Genomic DNA, 25,414 nt, shown 5'->3' on the forward strand with positions numbered 1-25,414 from the left:
TGCAGTCCTGTAAAGGTGAATAAAGGACCATGACAACCTTTTGTTCCCTGGGCTTCTAGTCACCGGCTGGCTGGTGTTGACCTGCCCACCTGCCCTTGCCTGACCGAGGCCGCAGAGGTGATGGAGGTTGTGGGGGAGGGGCAAGGAGGAGGGAAGGGCATGGAAAGGGCAGGAAAGGCAGGGAGGGCCTTGAGCTGCTTTGAGGAGGCCTGCCCAAGACTTTCCACCTGTTTTCTGCTCTTCACACCCTTCTCTGCCCTTCTTTCCACGCCGGTCTGTGCACAGTTCAAGGGTAACTGCCCTCCGCAGCTGTGGCCCAGTTCACCCGTGACCTTCATCTAGCCACATCCAGCAGGCTGCGTCTTTTCCATTCTTTCTTTGAAACAGCCTTATCTTGAGAGTTTTGTGACTTTATAAAGATAGGGTTTCTGATGATCACAAGACCACTAATCTCCCAACTATGTAATCTCCCAATCTATGGTTTAGATTTGTTTTGAAACAGTATTCAGGGGCAGGGTTGGCGGGGAAGGGGGGGGGTTGCCTGGGTGGCTCAGTCTGTTAAGCGTCAGACTTGATCTCGGCTTAGGTCTTGATCTCAGAGTCGTGAGTTCAAGTGCCTTGTTGAGCGTGGAGCCTACTTAAGAAGAAAAAAAAAGAAAAGAAACAATATTTGGGCCCAAGCTAGACTAGGTAAAACGATGAAATGATCTCAGGAATATGCCTCGTCTATTTTTAAACTGAAAATGTGAGGTGAGGGGGAAAATATGACCAAGTAGTGGTCTGTGTTTTTTAATTTGCTTTGGGAATAGTATAATAAATGTGTCATTTTCTAAATCTGGATTATTCATGGCCTATTTTAAATCCCAGGCCAGTTCTCAACAGGACCCTGGGTTGACTCCCCTCCTGTCTAGTCCTGGTATGGACAGGAAATACCACCTTATTTAATAGCTTCCATTCATTTTTAAAGTAAGTCAACTGTGAGAATTCTCATCTTCTCAAACAAAATATTTGTACTTGGATCCTGTGTATTAGCCGGGTTGTGTCTGAGTTCGTTAAATGGGGGCGGTAAATGGGCTTTAAGCACCTTATTCTTGGCCTGCTGTTCTTACTATAGAAACAAGGAGAGACCTTTCAACCGGCCTAGAGTTTGTTTAAAATGCCTTTTAAAAAGTGCCTGCCCAGGGGCGCCTGGGTGGCTCAGTCGTTAAGCGTCTGCCTTTGGCTCAGGGCGTGATCCCGGCGCTCTGGGATCGAGCCCCGCATCTGGCTTCTCTGCTGGGAGCCTGCTTCTTCCTCTCCCACTCCCCTGCTGTGTTCCCTCTCTCACTGGCTGTCTCTATCTCTGTCGAATAAATAAATAAAATCTTAAAAAAAAAAAAAAAAGTGCCTGCCCGAATGGGTCACGCGTGGCCTGCAGGTCCTTGAGACCTCCACGTTTCCGTGGCGCTGGGAAGTCTGGAAGCGTGAACAGCCACGTGGCTGAAGTAGCCCACGACCCCAGGTCCTGCGGCCTTTCCTCCGGGCGTCAGGCCCTCCAGGTGGGCCGGCATCAAAGCGGGAGGTGCCCGGTGCTACTGATCCGAGGGCACAGTTGCCTAAGGTGCCGGCTGACGTGCTTGATGGTGGCCTGAAAGCCAAACAAAGGAGCGAGGGGTCCTGCTTATTACCTCGTTCTCAGCGCTGTTCCTTGGAGCCCGTCTACGTCTAGGGAAGGTTTGGGAAGACTAGGAGGATATCACCTGAGGAGAAGACACAGCGCCTGCTTCCTGTGATCTCTGGGGCCCATGGACTATTGGCCTCAGGTAAAGAGCCTTTTGGAGGAAGGTGACGCCACCTGGCCTCAAACTGTCTCACTGGGCCATCATGTCTTCTCCCACTGGAGGCGGGGAATAGGGCCCCTGTGGCTCTTTTCTTCATTGTTCTGGACAGCCCCCTGCCCCTCTGTTGAGTGGCCAAGATTGGGAACTGGGAGGGACCCTACTGGTAATAACATAGGCTTCCTCCTCCTCTTACAGGTGGGAAAACCCAGACTGAGACTCAGATTCACCATCAGCAGCTTGTCACTCCCGACGGCAGCTTGCTGGTGAGGCGGTGGGGTGGGGTGGTCAAGCCGTAGAAGGGACTCGAAATACACCGAGTCTCACTTCAACAAGGAAGAGTCCCAGGGGAAGAAGGACAGCTTCTGCAGCACAGTACCCAGGGTTCCCCGGGCTCGTTATGTTGCTGGGGACTTTGCAGTATCCCTGCTGCTTTGGTACACGGTGCAGGGAATGGTCTGGTAGAAGCTGTGGGATAAGACTGCCCTCTAGTGGGCGTGGGAAGCCATTGGTCCAGCCACTCTCCCGTCTCCTTAGTGGTTCAGTGTTGCCTCCTCAGGCTGCATCCCCGTAGTGATCATTCCCTCAGTTGGAATGCCTTCAATTCAAATTTTATTATTTGTCACGCATTCTGGCTCATAGAGCTGATCTCTGCACACCAGCCATTATTTGCCCATCTTATAGGAGGTTTGGGGTTTTAGTTGTTGTTGTTGTCCCCCCCACTGCCCCACTTTAGAGGTATCTTAATTTTCTAATAAGATCCAGGTTCTTAAAAGCAAGGGTTATGTCTTATGTCTTGTTCTTCCACAGCTTTCATCCTGTTGTCTGCTTAGCTGGGCATGAAATTAGAAGGTTCGCTGGGATAGAAAAGAATCCTCCCTCAAAAAAGAATCCCACCACTTCACATTTGTTCCTAAAACATTCTCATCTCAGCTCTCTGATCCCTAGTTCCCCAAGTGGTTGAATCATCTGAATCCCTCAGAAAACTTCCAGAACTCCGCTTCCTGGGCCTTACTCCAGCCCTGCTGAATCAGTCTCTGTGGTTTGAGCCAGGAAATCTGCTTTACAAACTTCCCAAGTGGCTTTTGATGTGTAGCCAGGTTTGGCAGCCAACTGCTCTAAATCCCCATTTACGATTTTTTTTTCGTAGCCTTTCCCCTCTGACAGCATCTCCAAAGGTCTTCAGCTTATGTCAGTTATTAAAATTGACCATTTTGAGATTCCTTTGGAAATACTCGGTGTGCTGTTCTAACTGCAGTCCTGGCTGACCCGGGAAAGAAGAAGGACCACAAGAGAAGGACCAAAGGCATTTACTTTGGTTGCCAGTGACTCTGTGTTTATAGCAGAAAATACTGAAACCAATACCTTCATGCTGACTGGGCAGGTTGTTGATGTGTTTTTAATGTTTGGCCGGACAGGGAGACAAAGGTTAATCGAGTACCCAGTTACTAATTTTCACCCGTTCTAACTCATCTCGTTCTCAGATTAGCCGTACAATGTAGGTGGCATTGTCCCTTTTTTTACAGATGGGAAAGTTGAGGCTTCGGGAAGTTAGTAACTTGCCCAAAGTCATGGAAGTTGGTGGCTGTCGGATTCTGCATTCAAATACAGGTCTGATTTCCAAGGCCAGCTTTGGAAAGGTAAGAGGACCAAGAGTGCCAACCTGTTCTTTTTAACTCTGCCAGGCCAAGCGGGCAGTGCAGCGAGGAGCCACTGCGGTCATCTTTGACGTGTCGGAAAACCCAGAAGCTATTGACCAGGTAAACTCCGTGGGCCACGCGGCGTGGCCGTCTCCCTGAGAGAAGCCCTTTTAGTTAGCTGGGCTTGTCACGGGGGCGTCCCCCTCACCTCGGGGCTCTGCACTTGTCTGCTGACACTAGAAACCCACGTTTAGACATCATTCCTTCTCCGAGGCAAGGGTATTGAGAGGCGTGAAGAGCCAGGAAGTTGATGGTTGGGGGGCATTTTCAAAGACCCTTCTGGGCCTTCAGCCTGCCCAGTCCATCCTAAAACAAGCATCATTCTCCGCCTTGTCCTTCAGAAGCTCCAAGGCTGTAACACTTGAAGACTTTGAGGATTTTCAAATGGTATTTGCTGTTCTTTTCCTTCAGCCTCTCTCCCTGTCTCTTGCTTCTTAAAGCAACGGCATCTTTTAACCCGAACTGTCTTTTCTTCCTCAGCTAAACCAGGGCTCGGAAGACCCACTCAAGAGGCCGGTGGTGTACGTGAAGGGCGCGGACGCCATCAAGCTGATGAACATCGTCAACAAGCAGAAAGTAGCGCGAGCCAGGATTCAGCACCGCCCCCCTCGAGTGAGCCTCGGGGGCCCTGGGCAGCCTCGCCGGCACCCTCTCTGCTGCTCCCTGTGCCTTTGTTCCCTTTGGGCTTTGGGCCTTCGTTCCAGTCTTCTTTCTGTCTAGAATGCCGATACAGCCTGCCTTTCTACAGTTGAGATCAGACGCAAGGCTGGAGGCCAAGGAGAAATGTTACCTGTGTTTCTTTCCTTTTCTTTTTTTTCAGATTTTATTTATTTATTTGAGAGAGAGAGCGTGCTCACGAGGGGGGGGGGGGTCAGAGGGTTAGAGAGAGTCTCAAGCAGACTCCTCACCGAGCGCAGAGCCTGACACGGAGCTCCATCTCACCACCCTGAGAGCGTGACCTGAGCCCAAACCAAGAGTCAGACGCTTAACTGACTGAGCCACCCAGGCACCCCCCCCCCCATGTTCCTTTAGAAAGGATTCAAAAAGACCTAGAAATAGGTGATTTTGTGGTGAGGTGTCTATGGTCTCTTCCACCCAGCATTCCTTCTTGGTAGCCTCCTGTACTTCTTTCTCTTCCGTCCGCTTCCCTCTGAAAGGCTGAGGAGGATTGAAGGAAAACGTACCCGTCCCATGTCCCCCTCCTTCCGTTTGGCCCAGACTAGAGAAAAAGGCCGGTACTTCCTTCTTCCCGGAGGGTAAACTGCATTATTGAAAACCCCTAACTTATATTTCAGTCGGGAGCACTTAGCTTTCAACTGGGATTGAAGTTTGTGCCTTCGAGGTGGTTGGTGAATAGCAGTGACGCTTCTCTGGAGCGTGTCAAAGGGACACTGCTGCCCAGTGACTCTTAACTGGCGTCTTCTGCCCAAACCTCACGCGGAAGGTTCTGGGCACCTGGGACAGGTTATACACACACACACAGACACACACACACACACACACACACACACACACGTGGTTTATTTCCTTATCACAAATATTCACACACAGGATGATTCTTTTGCCCACACAAAATATCTAGGTACCCGCAGCACTCAATTAGCAAAACTCTGTTCCTCTTGGCTAACTGCGCGTCCTAGATGAGGTGGCTTCGAGGTTTTTGGAGGCAGTGTGCCCTGAGGAAAAGATAAGAACTCAAAGTAGAAGGGTTGTGCAGAAGAACTGCCTTTGCTGGCTTCTTTTTAAAGGAAAAACGAGCACTTTGGTAAATGTGACTCATTGTAGTGGAAGCTGATATTTGTGGAAGCAGCATACAATTTTCTGAGTTGTTGTAAACCATTAATTATATGGTTAGTAATCACTGTTCCCTCAAAACATGACACTCGCTCCTTTGTCCCATAAATATGATATCTGTGTGTACTTGGATGGGCCTTTCCTACCGGTTACGGCAAACTTTGCGCTATTCCCCGGGAGCTGGGCCTTCCGATGGGAGTGCTCGTGACCGAGGGAGGAGGCCCGGCTGAGACTACGGGAGGCCTCCCCCTAGCCACACCGTCAGGGACTGCCTGGGCCCGGGGAGCACGCCACGTGTGCAGGTTAGCAGAACCCCAGGTGTTGCGTGCAAACGAGGGGAGACACACACGAGTCGCCCCAACCTTATCCCAACCAGGGCTGCCCCAACCCGTGTGCCGATCCCCGGGCTGAACAGACCTGTGACTCACTGAGTCTGTGTTCTGTTCCAGCAACCCACTGAGTACTTCGACATGGGGATTTTCCTGGCGTTCTTCGTCGTGGTCTCCTTGGTCTGCCTCATCCTCCTAGTCAAAATCAAGCTGAAGCAGCGGCGCAGTCAGGTAATACCTCCGAGCGGCCCTCGAGCGCAGCTGCCCCGCCGCCCTGTCCCTCGTGGGAGCCAGGGTGGGGGCCTGAGCTCCGCAGCCCATTCCCAGTGACCTGTGAGCAGCATCGATGGAGAAAAATGAGAGCAAAGGTTATCACCCTACGTCTTTCTGTTCCAAAAGGGCCAGAACCACAAAGGCCAAGCATTGGGAGTGCTTCCAGCAGGGAGTTTTTTTCACGAAATGTCTAAGCATTCATGCAGAGCCCTAGAGCCTGGCTCCTCCGATACGACCCAGGCACCAGCGGCATCCCCTGGGAGCTTGGTGGAAATGCAGACTCTCAGGCCATACCCCAGCCCTGCTGAACCAGAATCTGCATCTTCCAAGCTCTCCAGACAATTCCCGGTCATCAGAGTAGCCACTTTCATGCCCCAGCCGGCACAGCACCGTGCTCATAAGAAGGCGGGATTTGGGGGCAGAGGTTCATGGAGAGGGTAAGCGGGAATCTAGACTGTTCTGTGTGTAGCGTGACCTCTCAGGAGAGAGACTGTGGACGCTGGCAGGCAATCTTTCAAGAGGATCACTGACTTCTCACCAAGTGGGTGGTCATCACCCCAACAGAACAGTGGCTGGGCTCGGTCGGCACCCATGCGCATTGTCTCATTTGCCCCTGGAACTTTCTTCAGTGTAAAGGGGAGGAACCCAAGACATAGAGCAGGTGAACAACTCGGGGCCTTGCAGAGTTGACCAACTAATGGAAGTCGACCTCTGCTGGGACTGCCACTTGGGAGAAGCCTGGGTTCAAGTCGCTGACTCTCAGGAGTCAGGAAAACCTATGCCACGGCCATCTGAATTTTTAGCACTCTCTCAAAAGCCTGTCCTGGTCTGACAGAGGACTCGCGTTGTGCCCGTCCCCGTGCATTGGGTGCCGTGGTTCTAGCGGTGACTACGTTGTTAGTACGTCCTGGACCCTAACATGGATCACATTCCGCCCACACAGAATTCCATGAACAGGCTGGCTGTCCAGGCTCTGGAGAAGATGGAAACCAGAAAGTTCAACTCCAAGAGCAAGGGGCGCCGGGAGGGGAGCTGTGGGGCGCTGGACACGCTCAGCAGCAGCTCCACGTCCGACTGCGCCATCTGCCTGGAGAAGTACATCGATGGAGAGGTAATGGCAGAGGCAGGGCCGGTCCTGGCTGGGGATGAGGTGGACGGGTCAGCAGAAGCGCACACAGCCTGGAAGGACGGGGCCCCGGGTCCTTTGTCCACAGCTTTGCAGGAGCAGAAGGGTTTAAATGCCTAGGTCCCAAGGGAGTGGCTTGAGACGTCCTAACTGCTCTTCACCCTGGGAAGCGGGTGGCCACGACACAGAGACACTCACTCCAGAGGACCCAGCTTCCACCATGTCATTTCTGGGGTTGATCAGAAATATATGGTAGGCCAGAAAACATCCGGTGTTAAGAATATTGACACATATTGACTTAATTTTAGAATCACTCTTCTGAAAACGGACACTCGACTCAAAGCAAACCTCTCCTGCAAAGCCGCGTGGAACACTGGGTGTTTTTACTTAGGAGACAGGGGATGTGATGGCCCCCTTTTTTCTTCTAGCTTTTTATCCTGAAAATGTCAGACCTTCAGGAAAGCTGCGGGAGTCATACAGTGAATGATGTGTCATTCACCTGCAGTCACCCTTTGCTAACGTCGTGCCACCTTTGCTCAGTCTCCTCGCAGACAGAGGCGTGCGTAGACACACGTTTTGGGGAGTGGGGAGCAAATCACTTCAGAATCAGTTGCAGGCATCCGATGCCCTTTAATGACAGCGTTCCTCTCCTGGATAGACTATGGGGTGAAAATGAGTTTCTGCAGAGGCCTTGAAATTAAGAGAGGCTCGGAGGGTCTTCAGGTGCAGACTGCCTATATTCGAGTCCTGGCCCAGGCAGATTCTAGCTTTGTGATCTCGGGCAAGTGACTTCGTTCTCTGTGCCTGCACTTGGGACGTGGACCCAAGACTGACATGCGCTTCCTGTGATCACAAGGTTACACGAGAAAATACAGGTAGAACTCTCCCACGGTCAGGAACAACATCAGGTATTCGTTTGAGCGTTATTGTATTGAGCTGGTCAGAGGGTGGAAAAACAGAGTAACTTTAGCAAACTTTGGGGGGTGCTTTGGCTCAGGAACTCAGGAGGGGGTTGGGCCACAGAAAACCCCAGCACCTCCTCTCTACACAGGCTGCTGTGTTATAAACCGTGTTCCCTCGGATGAGTATTCAGGGTCCAGCAAAGGAGAGGACAGGAGAGTTTTGCCCCTTTGCTGCCACACCTGTCAGTTCCAAGTCCCGGGCATCTTCCTTTCTACTCCTCCCCAGTTGGAGGGCCCGGAGAGAGCCACCATCCCAGAGATGCAGAAGGTGTTGAGGGGTACCTAGCCTTCTCTCCACGCGCCCGGGGCCGCAGAAATTCTTGGCTTTGGTCTTCCCTTATGTGCGGCCTTCCTCTGGCAACAAGAAAGGAGCCTGCTTCTGTGTGCTTCCTTTCCGAGCACCGAGGACCGTGGTTGGGGCTTCTCCCTAGAAGCCAGACGTGGGTGCTGACTCCAGGGAATTGTGTCCAGCTGTGGCTAGAGACGGGAGGTGGGTGAGGAGGAAGCCTCCAGCACTGGCGTGATGAGCAGGGCTTCTCAGGCCGTGCTGGACTCCTCAGGAAGCAGCACGTCCGGGGCTGAAGGCAGGACTGCTCCCCACCCGGGCCCCACCTTCCCTTTCTCTCTCCCTTCCCAGGAGCTGCGGGTTATCCCCTGTACTCACCGCTTTCACAGGAAGTGCGTGGACCCGTGGCTGCTGCAGCACCACACCTGCCCCCACTGCCGGCACAACATCATAGGTAATTGTCCCCTGCCTCCGTTCTTGCGGCAGAGTCCCTGTCCCTACCGAGTGCCTAGCCACGGTGTGACACGTGCTGCAGACTGGTGAGCGAGCCTTGCCCTCCGGACCTGGAGGCGCGGGGGCTCCGGGTTTTGGAGTTCACCCGGCCTCCAAACCCTCAGGAGAGCCTGGCCTGAGGAATCGCCCTGAGTTCACATTCTGCCTTTCACACAAACCGGCTTCCTGACCTTGAGCAGGGCGTCTGGCCTCTCCAGGCCTGAGGCCCGTGATCTCTTCAGCCGGAGTGACAGTGATGCCGCCCGCATGGCCGTTACCCCACGTGCGGTGTTCCGTGCCACTAGAGACAAGCGTGAGGTGGCAGGGTCGTGGCGTTGCTCCTGCATCACGGGGGTACGGGACGAGGGGCCCGGGATGCTGGCCATACTCCAGAGAGCTGTTTTCCCGAGAGGGAAAGTGCCTTTCCTTGGCCTCTCTGTTGCTCTCTGCCAACTCCCTGGGCGTCCTTGTCGGGCCGAGCCGAGGGGGAGGCGGGAGATGGGCCCTCACGGGTGCGACGGCCCTGCACGCGGAGAAGTGGATCAGCCTGGGCCGGCGTGGCCAGGTCTGGTGACGGCCCAGCAGGGGCCCGAGTCATGAGAAGGGGCACAGGGGTGTGTGACCGAGCCCGCTGCTTCGCTCTCGGCCCTCATTTATCCCTCTAGCCGCTGGCACTCACGTCCTCAGCCCCGCTGACTCTGTGTCCCCCGCCTCTCCCCAGAGCAAAAGGGAAACCCGAGCGCCGTGTGCGTGGAGACCAGCAGCCTCGCGCGCAGCCGGCAGCAGAGGGTGCTCTTGCCGGTGCACTACCCCGGCCGCGTGCACAGGACCAACGCCATCCCGGCCTACCCCACCCGGACAAGCATGGACTCCCACGGGAACCCCGTCACGCTGCTGACCGTGGACCGGCACGGGGAGCAGAGCCTCTATTCCCCGCAGTCCCCCACCTACATCCGCGGCTACCCGCCCCTCCGCCTGGACCACACCCTGGCCCCTCACCACTGCGGCCTGGAGCACCGGGCCTACTCACCAGCCCACCCCTTCCGCAGGCCCAAGTTCGGCGGCCGCAGCTTCTCCAAGGCAGCTTGCTTCTCCCAGTACGAGACCATGTACCAGCACTACTACTTCCAGGGCCTCAGCTACCCGGAGCAGGAGGGCCAGGCCCCGGCCAGCCTCGCTCCCAGGGGCCCGTCCCGTGCCTTTCCCCCGAGCGGCGGCGGCCTGCTCTTCCCCGCCGTGGCGCACACGGCCCCGCCGTCGCACCTGGAGAGCGGCAGCACGTCCAGCTTCAGCTGCTACCACGGCCACCGCTCGGTGTGCAGCGGCTACCTGGCCGACGGCCCGGGCAGCGACAGCAGCAGCAGCAGCTCCGGCCAGTACCACTGCTCCTCCAGCGACTCCGTGGTGGACTGCACCGAGGTCAGCAACCAGGGCGTGTACGGGAGCTGCTCCACCTTCCGCAGCTCCCTCAGCAGCGACTACGACCCCTTCATCTACCGCAGCCGGAGCCCCTGTCGCACCAGCGACGTGGGGGGCTCGGGCGCCTCGGGCCGGGGCCCGGTCGTGGGCCTCGAGGGCTCCCCGCCGCCCGAGGAGCTCCCGGCGGACAACAGTCACGGTGCTGGGCGGGGAGAGCCTTGGCCCGGCCCTGCCTCTCCCGCGGGGGACCAGCTGTCCACCTGCAGCCTGGAGATGAACTACAGCAGCAGCTCGTCCCTGGAGCCCAGGGCGCCCACTGGCTCTACCTCAGAAGTGGGGCTCGAGGCTTCTCCTGGGGCTGCCCCAGATCTCAGGAGGACCTGGAAGGGGGCGCGCGAGGGGCTGTCGTGTGCCTGCTGCTGCGAGCCCCAGCCCTCCACACTGGAGCCCAGAGTCGGAGTGGCCGGGGGTGGCACGTTGTTGCTGGGCCCCCCGCTCTGGGAGGCCTGTGGCCCCTCGGGCGGGGAGGCACAGCCGGGAAGCTCCCAGGGCCTGTACGGCCTTCACCCAGACCATTTGCCCAGGACAGATGGGGTGAAATATGAGGGCCTGCCCTGCTGCTTCTATGAAGAGAAGCAGGTGGCCCGTGGCAGCGGAGGGGGCAGCGGCTGCTACGCTGAGGACTGCTCGGTGAGCGTGCAGTACACGCTCGCCCAGGAGCCCCCGCCCAGCTGCCACCCAGGGGCCCGGGACCTGAGCCAGCGCATCCCCATCATTCCGGAGGATGTGGACTGTGACTTAGGCCTGCCCTCGGACTGCCAAGGGACCCGTGGCCTCGGCCCCTGGGGTGGGACACTGGGCCCGGACACCCTGCGGCCCCACAGAGGCCTAGGAGTGACCCAGGAAGAAGAGCCGGTTCTGTGCTGCCAGGCCAGGGCTCCGCTCTCGCCCGGCTGCCCTCCGGAGGGAGCGGAGGCCACCAGGGCCAGCTGTCCCGGTGCCCCCCGGGACACTCAGGAGTCCAGCACCACCGCCACTGAGGCTGCAGGTGAGCGCAGGAGAGCACAGTAGGCCAGAGTCAGGGTCCTCCTCTTTCTGCAGGTGGTTTGCTCAGTGACTTGTGTGCCCGACTTTAAATGCCATCTGCACCTGATGACTTCCGAAGTGTTAGCCCCCACCCCGGCCCCCCTCTGCGTTCCAGACCCATTAGGCCTCCTGTTTCCCTTGATCCTCACAAGCATCCCGCCCTTTCTTGTCCACTGCATTGCTCTCAAATTCCTCCCTCTGTGTGCGCACCCCCCCCCTTCCTCCAGGCTCCCCACCCAGACGCTCGGACCCAAACCCGGCCCTCTCCTGGAGCCCGCCCCGCGCTCCGTACTCCAGTGTCCTGGGCTTCTCAGCCTGCCTGTGAGGACCACGTGGGCTTGTTTTTTACCCCTATCCAGAAAATCGAATCCCCAGAAAAATGAAATTTAGCAAAGGACATGTGGAATCCCAGTCCAGAATTTTCATTCCATTCAGCAGACCTCATCAAGTTGCTGTGTAGTTTACAGCATATTTTGTGTCAGTAAGAAGCAGTCCAGCACCTCTGAGTAGCACCGCGACACGTTCTGCTTCCAGAGTGCGTCTGTGATTCATCTCTTCTGCGTCCCACCTGCCGTCTCCTCTCTCACGGCCAAGGCAGTGGCCTGACTGGTCTCTCGCTGCTCTTAGCCTTCTGTTCTGCATGGGAGCCATGGTGGTCTTTTTCGAAATAGGTCTTTACACTGGAAAACCCTTCAGTGACTTGCCACTACCTCTAAATTTTTAAAATGTAAACCCTCACCCCATTCTTTATGATCCCCCCTGCCTACCCCTCGGACCACCTCCTGCTTCACTCACCTCCTTGCTACTTGAGCCTTCTGTGGCCTCTGTCCTGTTCCCCCAACAAGCCAAGTTCATCCCAGCTTCCAGACTTCTCTGCCGCTTCTCCAGATCTCAGCTGAAGTCACGCCCTCCAGCCCTGTCTGGGGTCACTGTCGCAGCCTCTGTTCGCTTCCCAGGCTATCGCAGCCTGAGGTGCCTTTGTTCTGAGGTCGGTGGGCTCTGGGCAGGGGGTCTTCTCCTCTGTTCTTCCCGATGCCTGATGCGCATCTTCAGTATGTTGTGTTTCCGTGCTACCTAAGGGCTTCCAGAAGTCTCTACAGCTCCGGATGAGGGAGGCTGGCTGTGTAGGAGGCACGTGTGCCCCCAGCTCTGCTTCAGCCCTTTGCCGTATACACCGTCCATCTGGGGTCGTGAGCTGTCACTCCCTGAGAGCCTGTAACACCGGGGATGGGCACCCAAGTCCCCTGCCTGGACCCCCATGTGTCGTGCCCATGGCCTCCAGTTCCTTTTCTATCCCTTGATGATTTCTCTCTCTCTCTCTCTCTCTCTCTAGGACAGAGATCTCGCCCAGCAGACGGCGGCACAGGAGCCTGAGCTCAGAAGGGACTCTGACGTGGAAATGGGGACTGTATGGAGACTCCAAGCTCTGACTTCCTTCAGGAAAAAAAAAAAAAAAAAGATTTTTTTTAGCTTTGACAAACACACAAAAGTGGTAATAAAGAGAGCCCTCCTTCTCAACCCAAAATGTGAGCCACCTGTGGCAAACTGCCCCCCCCCCATTAACAAACCAACAGACAAAATTCTCTGAGTCTTTTGCCTCTTTTGATAACATGGTATATTCTGTTTTGTAAAGTGTGTGTGCTTGGGGTTCCGAGGTGTGTGGGATTGAGTTCTCTGCTTTGTTTTTTAAGATATTATATGTAAATGTAAAAAGTTATTTAAATATATATTTTAAAGAACCCTAACTGCCAACTTTTGCTGAAAAGAAAAAAAAAAGAATCACTGCTGCATTAATTGAACCACATCACGTGTGCATACTGTTGTCTCCCTGGAGGGAGCTCAGGCCTTTGAAAAGCTCAGGGCTACACCTGCCTTAGAAAATGAACCAGAAACTTGAAGTAAAGCTAGTCGATATGGGTACAAACTCTGAGGAACAATGCAATGCTGCCTCTTTCTTTCTTGTGGCAAATCCCGACGTAAGAGTTTCGGGTCTTCTCAGAAGCCATGCCCCTTCAGCCCACACCTGTAGGCAGCTGACGGGAACGGCTAAGAAATAGGGCGGAAGGTCTGCAGCTCTGAGGAGCTGGGACAAGCCATCGCTACGCAAACCCCAGGGTGACAGGGACAGTTCAGCCCAGTGTTCCTCAGTCTGTCCCTTCGTGTCATCGTCTTAGGTAAAAGGACAGAGTTCACAGTCCTGAACTTGGGCTTCCTGCCGCTGGCTGCAGAAATGATTTGAAGGGGTGTGCGGGGACAGACACCCAGGAGGAATGTAGTTTTGCAGCCTTAGTGTCTGGGGCGGTGGAAAGCGCTCTCAGTAACCCAGAGAAGGGACAGAGGGCGCTAGAGCGTGCCTGGGGACCCCACAGGGTCAGCACCGAGCTCCGTTTGAATGATACATTTCCCATCCCATTTCCTTCTGGAAGCACCGCTTCAGGGTTATTCAGCCCTCTGCCTCGTGGCTGAAATTTCACGCTCATCTCGCCTGCAAATGTCTACTATCCTTTCTACCTAATGCACTATTATATACTGATTCTCCATGAGACAGAGAAAGAGACTATCAGATAGTATAGACCCAAAGGGTAAGCTTTTGTATATTTTTCCAGCCTTTTGCTGTTCTTGTTTTCAAGAGGAGGGAGAGTTTTAAACCCAAAACATTTTTTAAGAAGATATTTCCATTGTAAAAGGGAGAATCTATTTAAAGCTATTTCAGATCAGGGATTGTCATCCTTTTTGTCCAATGTACTTCTTGTTCTTAAAGGTTTTTTTTTTTTTAGAACAAACATCACATTAGCCCTTGTGTTCACTAACTCCTCTGATCGCTTTTATTCATTTATTGTGATTTGAAATGCTCATTTGCAGAACAGGAACCCCTGTCGTCCCCCCCCTCCCCGTTCCCCGTATAGTGGGGAAATAGAGACCACCTAGGGTTGCCATCAACGACAGTGATGACCCCTCTCTAGTCAGGCCAGGGTCCAGACGAGAATGTTTGAGAATCTCAGTATATCCCAAACTTTCTTTCTTTTTTTTTTTAAACCCAGCCCATGATGAGGAAATTTACCTACTTCTAGCCAGGCTTTGGCAGAAAGAAATTCCAGCATCAAATGATCGAGCCAGTTGCCATTTAGGAACTCAGTGCGGTGAGATTTGTCCTCCAGCTTCTAGGTACAGTCCCTTGGGGGCTGCTCCCCCCCGGGTCTATGCCCAGCACACCTGTTGGCGAGGGTGTGAGAAACGCCTAAACTGTTGACATGTGATCCGGGCTGCCTTTATTTCTCGGGCCAGGAGCAGCAGCTGCTGAGGACAACAGCTTGCATTACGTGGTTTTAGGGAAGGGGTGGGGGGGGGTGGCTTCTAACACGAACTGCAAAAAAAACAGCTTCTCCTTGTTGAGATTTGTGTTGTTTGCAGTTTTGTGTTTTTTCGTTTTGTTTTGTTTTTAATGCCTTTGAGTGCATATTATCTCCTTTGTCTGAAACCATACCCCCAAAGTGGCTTTCTTTAGCCTGATCGGGGAAACTATTCCTCAACAGCCTTAAGCAATAAATAGATGAGTAGATAATGTGGCTTTCATGGGGCTTATTAAAATAAATGTGTCCAATTTTCATTTGAAAGAGCAATAATTACAGATGGCAAAAAGAAACACATTTTTTGTAGTGTACAGGGCAGTAGAAGCAGAAAAACGAAAATGTTAAAACTAAATATCAGCCATTGTCTTAAATTTATGTTGGCCCACCAGACAGGGAGGTCACCAGAATATAGTAACCAGCTATATTCTTGCCTCACCGTTCAAATCAAAAGAAATGTCTTCTTGGAAGTTGTAAGACTCTGGGAATGAGGACCAGTACCTTTGTCAGTGGCCTCTCAGTGGTGTGTTGGGGTCATATAGCCTTGGAAACTGGGAGCATCACATTTACGATTGAGAATCACCCCCGCCCCCCAAGCCGGAGTGTGACTGTTAGTCCTGGTCCCATGGCCCAGCCCTGGGTATAGGACAGCCATGTAAACTGAAGAGTCCTGGAACCAGTTTAAAAATGGGGGTTTGGGAGTTCTGATCAACAAGGTACCTCTTTACGCTGGCTCTGACTCTCTCATCTCTCCCGCCTCTCTTGAACCCAAGCCATTTTATAAAGCTCGATCTGCTGTCCCACCACTCAGACCCTCCCCTATGTGCTGCTAGTTTCTACTCAAAGCTCGTGCAGGACTAATGCTTTTTAAATGAGGTCTAAAAAATAATTACTAATCAGAGTATTATTTTTTAAACAGACCTGCCTTTTTCTATTCTTTATATAAACTCTATTGCGTTGGTCTAACAAGACACTATTTTGAAATGTTTTTTTTTTAATTTCTCCCATAGCACTTAAAAGATATTTTGTAAAGACTTTGCTGTAAAGATTTTATAATAAAATGGTCTAAGGGCTCCTTCTCCAACATTACCATTTTTTTAAATGTTTTAAAGGCTAGAAAACAACTTGTGTATATATTCCGTGTATGTATAGTAGCACATTTCATTTATGGAAATATGTTCTCAGAATATTTATTTACTAATATATTTATCTTAAGCCATGTCTTATGTGGAGAGTGTGACATTGTTGGAATAATCATTGAAAATGACTAACATGAGGCCCTGTAAATACATGATAATTGCACACAGATTTTACATATTTGCCGACCAAAAATGATTTCGAACAAGTTGTAGTCTTCTATGGTTTTGTAACAAATTGTACAAATGACTGTAAAAAAAAAAATACAATTTTATCAAGTATGTGTTACATGTTGTCATTGCTGTTTGGTAAAGGTCTACAGATCCCACCAAGGAGAGGTTTGCACCAAGCAGTGCCTTTCACTTCCGCCCGGTTCACGTAAGCGTCTGCACGATTTCCTCTCCTGGTAACGCAGAGTTCACGTTGTTGGGGCCTGGGGTGGTGTCACTAGAGAGCGTGTGGGATTATGTCCTTGAGGTGGTAGTGGTTTTTCTGCTCAGCCCCGTGTGGAGGGAGTGAGGGAAACGATAGTCTCCTTTTAAAAATAAGGAACATGGGCTGTTGACTTCGTCTGCCTGGCCTTCTCCTACTCGGAAGACCGAGAGCCCCTCAAACCCCTATTCAGGGAAGGGAAAAGACCCCCAAGCATTTAGCCCTCGCCATGACCTCATCAGGAGAGGGAAGGGCCAAGTACGAAATGAATCTCGTACCCATTTGTCTTATTTCCCAGGGAGGGAGTTACTAATTTGTAAAGCACTCTGAGATTATGTGGAAGGGGCAAAGTGGTGTTTATTTTTCAGACATCTAGCAGAGAATATCCTAAGCCCGTGAGCTTCTGTTCCTATTTCTCACTCTTTAATTTGGGCCATTTCTTGGGCACAGGCTCCTTGTGGACCTCGAGCTGATTCCGGCCAGGCAGTGGGCCCTGAGCCCCTGCAGGAGTGGGAGCCGGGCTGTACAGAGCCTCCCAGAGCTTTTGTTTGACGGCCTTGCCCAGCTCCAAGCTGTACCTCTTGGGGGTCCCGGAGGGATTCCACAGCATCGGCTCGACCACAGAGTGGTACAGAGCCCTGTAACCCTCTGCGGGGAGGCCGTGGATGGTTAGCTTGTCCTCCGACAACTGCCGTCTCTTTCTGGTTTCAGGAAGCAACGCTTGGCCCTTCCAGGCCGCTGTCCCAGTGTCCCCGGGTCGTGCTTGGGTGGCAGCCACATGTTCAGCATATCTGCTCTCAAGATCTTGGCGGACTGTTACTTTTTTCTCCTTTGAACTTTCTTTACTCTAGCCAGGAAGAAAGCAGAGAAGTCAAAGCTAAAACTGGAGAAGGGCGCTCAGAATAATTATCTGGGATTTGTGTCCCAGAGACTTGGTTACAGCCACCACCACCACTTGTCTAGTGTGTTCTGGTTTCCTGAATTCCCTCGTGTATGCCACTGCGTGCATTGCCCATAACCCTGTAAGGTCATATTTTTAAAGGCAAGGAAGCTGGAATGGGTTTGCCCAAACCAGCGCAGTGAGAAGGTTCCTAACCGCAGTGTCCTCGACTGAATGCCACGCGGGATCTGGGGCGTTTACTCTGTGCCAGGTCCTGTTCAAAAACCTTTTGCTTTATATTAGCTCAATCCTCATGGAACCCTATGGGGGAGGGGCCGTTTTCTCCATTTTGTAGAGGACAAAGGTCCAAGAGGCTAAGCCCACGGTTGTCCTCAATTATAGTTCGAGCCGGGATTTGGAGCGGGACAGCCTAGCTCCAGGGTGCACTCTGAGCTCCCTGCCGGCCCCGTGCAGTGATGGAACTCTCTGGACACCAAGTTCCCCAGGCGGAAGTTCATGGCAAGATCGGTGGCTCAACTCTGGTGTTCGGGTGTGTGTGCCTAAGGGCACCACCCATCTCCCGGCCTTTCCCACGCTCATTTTCCCTTCACGTCAAGCTCCTTTTGCCTGTGTTCATGAAAGCCACGCCATCCTCCTGTAGAACGAGGCAGAGTGTAGACAGCACGAGCCCGGATCCGGTACTCTCTCCACTATCTCACGCCGCTGCCCCCGGCCCCACCGCCACAATCCTGTCTTTAACTTTAGGATTTCCCTCCCCTCGTATAAATCGCTTAAGCATGAAGCGTTCCCTCGCTTCCATTTCCCTGTCCCCGCTCCATCAGGTTTTCTCCACCACCAGCCACCCTATCACATACCTTGTCGCTGCTTCCCGGCTTCCTGAGCCTCGGGGAGCCGGGGCTCGGCCCCACTGGCCGTCTGCCCTTGGAATCGATGGCGTTTCTTATCCTGCCCCGTGGCGTGGCTCTTATTGCCGAATTGTCCTTGGACTTTAATCTCTTTGAGGGCTTTGTTTCTCCAAACTTGCTCGGTCCTGGGCAACATTTATCCTTCAGTTGTCGCCTGAGCACCAGCTTAATCAGGGAGAACGAACTGGCGACTAAGGGATTCTTTACAACCTCCCAGGAAGAGGTGGTCCCGGGGGCTGGGGTACTGATGTTCTGCTTTGCACACGTGCCGGCCGTCCAGATGTGGGTGAGGGCCGGCGAGTCCACATAGCAGTCCTGAAGCCTGGTGTTCAGTAAGATAGACTGACGGAGCCCGTAGGTGGGGAGGCTGGCGTGTCGTCTCACATAGATTGGATGCTAGAATTATAAGGGGAGAAAAAGGGATAAAAAAAAGACCAGTTCCCAAGCAGAGACTGGAAGGCCTAATATGAACATCGTTTTACACATCGTTCCTTCTACGCAGCTCTCAGAAATCTCTCCGTCTGCTCTCCTGCTCACCAGGGCCTTTTGTACCTGGTAGGGAAACAAGGTCACGATGATATTCAGGCTCTCGAAGAACATAGCAATGCTTGGGCTGGAAGCAGAGGTTCGGGGAGCATTTACAAGGAATCAAAGACAATGCCTGTCTGCTGGAAAGCTTAGGGAACCGTGGTAGGAAAGGAATGGGGGTGGGATCACTCGCGATTCCTGTAGGAGCTGCAGTCACCCCTCAACCAGGCTGCAAGACAGAAATGACACCATGTAAAGTTCTGCCAAACCCTGAACACGTTTTCTAACCAGACCAGCATGAGCCAAGAAAGGCTGCTCAACAGGGAAATACTGGGTCCAAAAAGGCAAAAGCATAGGGTAAATGATGCAGACCTCCGCTTCCTGGGACGAGCAGAGGGCAGGAGAACAATTTGGGTAGAAAGAATCACACGCTTAAAGAGACCTGGCCTTCTAAGAAATGTCATCTATAAAAAAAAAATAAAATCACCTTACCATATTTCGGTTGCCTTAAATTTTATTTTAGCTAGCTTAGTAGGGGGAAGAAATATGTATTTTCTTTTCCCTTTTCCTCGTTTGCTTTTTTTTGTTGTTGCTGTTGTTTTGCTCTGGTTTGTTTTACTATCTCTAGTCACCTGTCTTTCTCTGCCTCAGTCACGTATGAGCAAATTGCAGTCTGTTTAGAGTTTTGGCTCACACGCAGGCAGTTTTGAACCATGATCTCTAGTATTTGTGATGTCACTTTGGTTTGTGATGTGGGGGTGGGTGGGGGTTACATCACCAGATTTTATAGTTAAATTAGGCTGGAAGAAGTTCTATTTTGCTGTGCTTGCAGCTTCAGGGGCTGGTGAAGCGCGCCTTTCCCCCCAGAAGGGCTTGCGTGAATTAGGAAGGTCCTGACGTTCTTAAGGAACATTTCTTTGCACGCAACGGAGTCAAAGACGCGGACCGTATTTGTGGATACAGGTAGCGAGATAGATCCTTACATGTGCAAAAGTAGGCCTCTCCGTGCGCATAAGGAAGGCACTGTTACATTCTCAGAATAGCTGCCAAGGTTAGGGACCAGAAATGAAAGAACACGTTCCTGCAGCCCTGGGCACCTCTCCCTACATGTCTCTCCCCGGGAGACTACATGGTTTCTGGAATGCGGTTTTATTTTACATCCCATGGCAAATTCAGTAATTAGAGCTGTTAGCAGTGTCAAGGGCTTGAAACAGGAACAAAGACGCCTCTTCCTGGTAACTCTTAGGCAATGCCTCGCTCCTTATCAGGTGCTTGTCCTGTTGGTGGTTTTGAGTTTTGAGACACAAAATGCCAAAGGAGGCTCCCTCCTGAGGGGGAGGAGAGGGAAGTGATGGAAAAACAGAGTATGAGTCTGGCAGGAGCTCCTGGAATTGTATGTGTTGCCTGTTTGATTTTTCTGAGTGTTGTCCCGGGAGTGAATCAAAGTCTGCCGGCAGACCGCACCGCGGGCCGCGGTGGAACCACCGCCAGGCCAAGGGCATCTGGACCCACAGACGCTGGGGAGGACAATGGGGCCCATTCAGCCGTGAGCCCTGGCCTCGCCTCCCGAGAGGTGGGTCAGTTTTAGAGCACGGTGTTGGAAAACCGTTTGTCTCTGGGAAGCCTTTGTGAACGTCTGGAGATTGGGCAGGCGAGCATCCTTTCAAAGCTGGTGAATCCCGGGGAGGGGGCACCAGGCTGTTGGTCTACTGTCTGCCTTTGCTCTGCATGGGCAGGGACAGAAGGGAACCGCTGGGCAAGAAAGGAATTCTGGGAGTAGCTCTTCCGTGTCTCTTCTCTCCTTCCTCATCTTGAGGTTGGCCTTCCCACACCTCCTCTTTCCAGATATTCATCTGTTGTATTTACTTTCCTAGGCCTTTACTCAATGCTCACACTCTGAGCAACGTGCTGGATCTCCCTCTTTGGGCACAGAGCTGTTCACACGGATGGCAACTGCTCATACTTCAGTCAAAATCCGCCTCCTCTCCCTGCAGTGTAACTCGCTCCCAGTAGGTAACCCCCATGCTCCTTAGAACTAACCCAAGGTAATGTGGCTGCTACTATCCCTCCCACATCAGTAAAATTTGTATTTATCGAATGGTTGCCATAGGCCAGGCCCTGTTCCAGGTATTTCCCAAGCATCATTTCATGAAATGCCACCAACAGTCTTATGAGTTTGGGCAGTGTCGCCAGCCCTACTTTACAGATGAAGAAACTGAGGCACAAGCTGCTCGAGAACCATGCCCCAGATCCCAAAGCCTAGTAACCAACAAAGGCTGGTCTCAACCAAGGTCTACACCGCCCTTGCTCTTCACCACTCCGGGCTATCACTGTAATGCTTTGCCTCTCATCTGGTCAGCCCATCCACATACCACCCCTGGGCCCAGTTCTAGTCCGATCCTTGACATGAGACCTTCTCTGGGCGCACAAGTTGGTCTGCCCAAGTTGACATCCCTGATCCGTCTCTCGATGGGCAAGTGAATTCACATCTCCGAGCCTTACTCTCCTCATCTGTGAAATGGGGATAGTAAGTGCCCACCCCAGGATCACTGCGAGGATGAAATGAGGCAAAGCATGCGAAGCACTTGGTATGACTCCCGGCTCATAGGAAGCACTCAATAATATTCTTCTTATTATTATTGTGACCCATTCGCTCATCTGACCCTTTCTTGAGTCCCTGTTGCTCATGGTATGAGTGACATAACTCAACATTTGATATGAACTTCATCTTAGGTCCTTCGTGAGCCCAAGCAATGAGCCTCTTGAAGTGGGGAATGATTCTGATCTGACTTGGGTAGCCTGACATTTCTTTTCCCATGATCCACCTTCACTAAACATTTGTCAGATAACCTCAGCCTCACCGAAGTGCTATATTTACAGGAGCTACATTTCCTGGTTGTGGGAGTTGCCTGGAATATCTCATGCTTCCTGAGATGGCAAGGAAAGCAGGTACCTGAGGACATGCTAAAAAAGCGATTGGTCTTTAACAGAGATTGTTCCATTGAAGGCTGTTCAGAATTATAAAGTCAGGATGGAAAGACTCTATTTGGTCCAGGGTCCTGAAACTATGGCAAGACTTTCCACCGATGGTGCCAACACTTGATCCAGAGAACCTGGGGTTGAGGCAGTAGGGCTTCGGTGTAGTGGAAAGCCCTGTTCCTCAGTTTGCTTCTCCAATGAACCTTTTTATTCTGCTGAGCTCAGCCTAAGTAGCCTTTATTTTCCACGGATCATTTGGAGCTCTACTTCCTGACATATCTAAACCACCACTTCTCTTTGGAAACACATGCCCTTCTTTGATGCTTGGCCAAGCTCTCCTCATCATATTTTTAGCTCCTATAATCTTTCTTCTGTCTTTCTTTCCTTGACTACTACCTTTCTTCTCTTTGATTCTTCTTTCTCCCATTCTCCTTCTGGAAGGTCTGTTAATAAAGAGGAAATTGAGCCAATTCATATTATTCTCGTCTTCCCCCTTCATGCCCCGCCCCCAAATTCTAGTGGAATTTAGTTGTTTTTAATTCCTCAGAAGATATTTTTATTCTAACACCCAAGCAGTAAACTTCCACACCCATATGGGAACATGTCTGAGGTTCGTGATGTAGAAGGTTTAGGAAAGAAGAGAAAAACTTTGGATGAGAGAATTTGAGAAGATTCCTGAACCATGATGCAAACTCAGAGGACCAGTGATTCAAACCACATGTGCTGAACGCACACCTATCATGGGCCAAGTATGTGAAATAAGGGTGCCCTGCCCACCCTGCCACCCCTTCCCACCGGACTCAGTTCTCAGACGGGGCCACCTGGATGCCCCACAGACACCTCTAATTCATTACGTTCAAGACCAACTTCCTTCGTTTCCCTTATCCCCATCAGAACAAGCAGAACCACGACTTCTCTCGAGTTTCCCATCACTAGCTTTCGGACTCAGCAGTCTGAGACAGGATCGGTAACAGTACGGTGCTGAGCCGGGCCAGAGGCTCAAGCTCCTGTTTCTATCGAAAATTTTGATATTTCGTGCAGCGTGAATTTTGGGGGCATTCATTTATCTTCTTAAAGATATTGCATTGAAAAAAGGTTTATGAAATAAATTTAAAATGTTTTTACAACTTATTAAATAATATTTATTTATTTATTTATCTTGATTACTGAGTTTTTCGGGCCCCCTTAAAATTGTGTGCATGAGGTGAAGAGCTCTCTTGCCATACCCTAATCGTGCTCCTGGACCACTCAGTAAGTGTTTGTTGCCAGAACCCCAGAAGGACAAGTAGGCAATTCACCAATGTAGGAATCTTGTCCTGGAGTCCCACTGCCTGGGTTCAAAGCCCAGTTCCCCCACTATGTGACCTTTGGGCAAGCCATTCAACCTCTCTGTGTGGGGGGAGTGGTGAGGGTGCCTCTCTCATAGGGCTACTGGAAGCATTGTGTGAAGTGTGACGGCAAGCACCATACCCTGCCTAGAGTTTAGCAAAGTCCTCGGTAAATGTTTGCTCTCGTTATTAGCATCGGGTCCTTACCCAGGGCTCTCTCTACAACATGGTGCCTTTTGAGCAGAAATGATTCCTACTGGAGTTTCAACGATACCAGGATCCCCTAAACTCCACCAGCCGAGCTCTCCCAGCTTCTTGGCAAACCCTGCTGCCCTCAGAGGAGTAGAGGGGTTTGACTGCAGAGCACGAGCAGGCAAACAGACAGACACCAACATTTTCCTGGAGGCCCGGGGGCTACAGTCAATGTCCTCACTCTTTCCATGAAATAAATCCACTAAGCGACTGAGGCATGTGAAGCATTGAAATGAATATCTTAGGCTGCTTCTTGCCAGGGGCCAGGACCACGAAACTGAGCAAAAGACCTTGAGCTGTTAAATGCCCTGACCTAGACCCGCTAGGCTGTATTTTTAGCCTCTGTGCACTGTTTCCATCACCTGTGCTGGGCTTTAAGCTAGAAGAGAGGGGAGGGAGGCCTAGGGAAGGCTAGAGGAATATTGCTCATAGCAGCCAGTGGGGGAGGGGGCTTGCACACTGTATCTGAGTTCCGTTGTACAAGCCAGCTTCGTGGGGTGTGCAACCTGTGTAGCGTTCCCCAAACGTAGAAGGGCCCCACGCTTGGTTTAACGCTCTGTCGTAGCCATCTTGAAATTCTTAATTATTTTGAACAAGGGGCCCCACATTTTCATTTCTCACCGGGCCTTGCAAATTACATAGCCCATTCTGGTTGTACGCAAGGGCAAGAGAACCAGCTGAAGGGAGGGGCCGCTACCCCCTCAGTAGTACGGTTTTCCTGAAGCGGGGCAGGACAGGCTGAAGCTACTATCATGAGGCATAAATCCCCAGACTTGGCCACATAAACCCTGTATTGAACCTCTTGTCTGCGCCTTCCTATTTCCTCCAGGATGAGATGTCAAAGAACCTTGTAAACTGTAGAGAGCTGTGTCCTGCTTTGCTAAAATGTTTCCCTGCACTCTACTTAAAACAGTTCACTGACCATTCTCTGTCAACATCATTTTCTTGTCTCTGTAGAACTTTTTGCTCTCTGAAATTCACATTACTTCTAGGAGGAAGGGACCAGCGTGTCTGGTGGGTGCTCTGGTCACGTTCCTCACTGAATATTTGTTGAGTGGAGGAAGGTTCGCCTTTATTGAGTGTCTGCTTTGGACTGATGGTTTCACCTGCTGTTCTCATTTCATTCTCCTTCAAGGTCCTCCTCCTGCCTGCACCTTCCAGGACGCATGTTTCAGGTGGAGAGCTCTTGGGTCCTGCGGGAGGAAGGAGGTTTGGGAGGTGGAAAGGGTCCAAGATGGTGGAGAGGAGAGGGTGAGTTGGAGAGGCGGGGTGAGATGCGGAGGATGGGGGAAGCTGGGCACTGGGTGAGGGGTGTCCGCTTGAACCTATTAGGAGCCCAGAGGATCCCTGAACTCAGGAAAGAGACAGTGAAAACAATGAGAGAACAAGATTCTTCTTGCCGTGGCTCTGGGTCGTGTGGGTGGAGAAGGACCAAGATTGAGAGGCCTCGTGGGAGGTATCTGCACCTTTGGGGCCCTGCCCTGGAAACAGCTGGGGAGCAGGTTGGGGGGAGGCAGACCCTGGGAGCGGGCGAGGGGGCGCAAGGGCCCGCGTGCCTAAGGTGGGCCCGGGAGCCCGCAGGGCGGGGACCGCCCCAGCCCGGCTCTGGGCGCGGCGAGTCTGCACACGAGGGCAGAAGCTCCCGCCGCCGCGCAGGGCACAGGCCCGCACTTGCAAGCCCGGGACCAGGGACTTGAAAGCGGCCGGCGCGCCGCCCAGACCTGCCCGGAGGGGCGTCACCGAGGAGCTTTAGGAGGGAGCAGAAGGAAAATCTCCTCCGCCTGGGGGAGTGCGGGGGAGGAGGGAGGCCGGGGACTGACCGGAGTGCAGGAGGAGACCCTGGGGGCAAGCGCAAAGGGCCTGCCATGCGGGGGCTCGAGAGTTTCAGTCACGCGCTCTCTGAACCTCAGTACCCCGGTCTGTAAGAAAGCATCATTGCCCCGTCCACTTCGACTCTGTGTTGGGCGCTTGACTTTCTTCTATCTCATCTAATCTTGTGAAGGCCTTGTATTATTCCCATTTTGCAGATGCCTGAGGCTCAGACGGAGCAGGAAACTTGCCCCAGTTGACAAAGGATGTGCTATAGGATTCGGAACCAGGGTTCAGTACGCTGCCTCCTTTGTGGCTTCAAGAACTGGGATGGTGGAAGGAACTCAACATTTACTAAGCTCCTACTGTGCGCGTGTAAAAGTTTCCATGCGTTGCCTCATTTAGTACAACCGCTTTGGGAGTGTGCTATCAACGCCTCCATTTAACAGATGAAGAAATTGAGGTAAGAGAGCTGTTTTTCTTAAACCTGATCAAGGTCTTACAGGTGACCG

The 25,414-nt window shown here is 52.3% G+C and overlaps 2 protein-coding genes across 3 annotated transcripts in view; one reads left to right on the top strand and one right to left on the bottom strand.

Moving 5' to 3' along the window:
* Positions 1 to 16,049, top strand: part of ZNRF3 (zinc and ring finger 3) — a 151,274-nt gene extending 135,225 nt beyond the window's left edge. The window contains exons 3-9 of one of the 2 annotated variants that reach the window (XM_026484729.4): positions 3,503 to 3,577; positions 3,998 to 4,129; positions 5,761 to 5,871; positions 6,857 to 7,024; positions 8,639 to 8,741; positions 9,501 to 11,246; positions 12,618 to 16,049. In XM_026484729.4, coding sequence (XP_026340514.2) covers positions 3,503 to 3,577; positions 3,998 to 4,129; positions 5,761 to 5,871; positions 6,857 to 7,024; positions 8,639 to 8,741; positions 9,501 to 11,246; positions 12,618 to 12,658 — 2,376 coding nt within the window. In that variant the 3' untranslated portion in view covers positions 12,659 to 16,049. The other variant, XM_057305758.1, reaches the window with a different exon arrangement.
* Positions 16,050 to 16,495: 446 nt separating this feature from the next.
* CUNH22orf31 (chromosome unknown C22orf31 homolog) lies at positions 16,496 to 18,606 on the bottom strand. The gene is made up of 3 exons (XM_026484684.3): positions 18,544 to 18,606; positions 17,956 to 18,402; positions 16,496 to 17,047 (listed from the first exon to the last, which is right to left on the bottom strand). Exons 1-3 carry the CDS (start codon positions 18,604 to 18,606, stop codon positions 16,610 to 16,612), a joined length of 948 nt encoding a protein of 315 aa, XP_026340469.2. The 3' UTR covers positions 16,496 to 16,609.
* Between the last annotated feature and the right edge of the window lie 6,808 nt (positions 18,607 to 25,414).

The sequence above is a fragment of the Ursus arctos genome, unplaced genomic scaffold (genome assembly GCF_023065955.2).
Source record: "Ursus arctos isolate Adak ecotype North America unplaced genomic scaffold, UrsArc2.0 scaffold_34, whole genome shotgun sequence".
In the NCBI taxonomy this organism is placed as follows: domain Eukaryota; kingdom Metazoa; phylum Chordata; class Mammalia; order Carnivora; family Ursidae; genus Ursus; species Ursus arctos.

What these genes read in the sequence shown, in the direction of transcription:
- CUNH22orf31 (XM_026484684.3), bottom strand. Translation starts at nt 18,606, where the DNA reads ATGTTCTTCGAGAGCCTGAATATCATCGTGACCTTGTTTCCCTACCAG. An exon ending in ACCAGGTACAAAAGGCCCTG is followed by an intron (nt 18,403 to 18,543) that starts GTGAGCAGGAGA and finishes TTATAATTCTAG; the next exon opens with CATCCAATCTATGTGAGACG. An exon ending in AGCCGGGAAGCAGCGACAAG is followed by an intron (nt 17,048 to 17,955) that starts GTATGTGATAGG and finishes CTTCCTGGCTAG; the next exon opens with AGTAAAGAAAGTTCAAAGGA.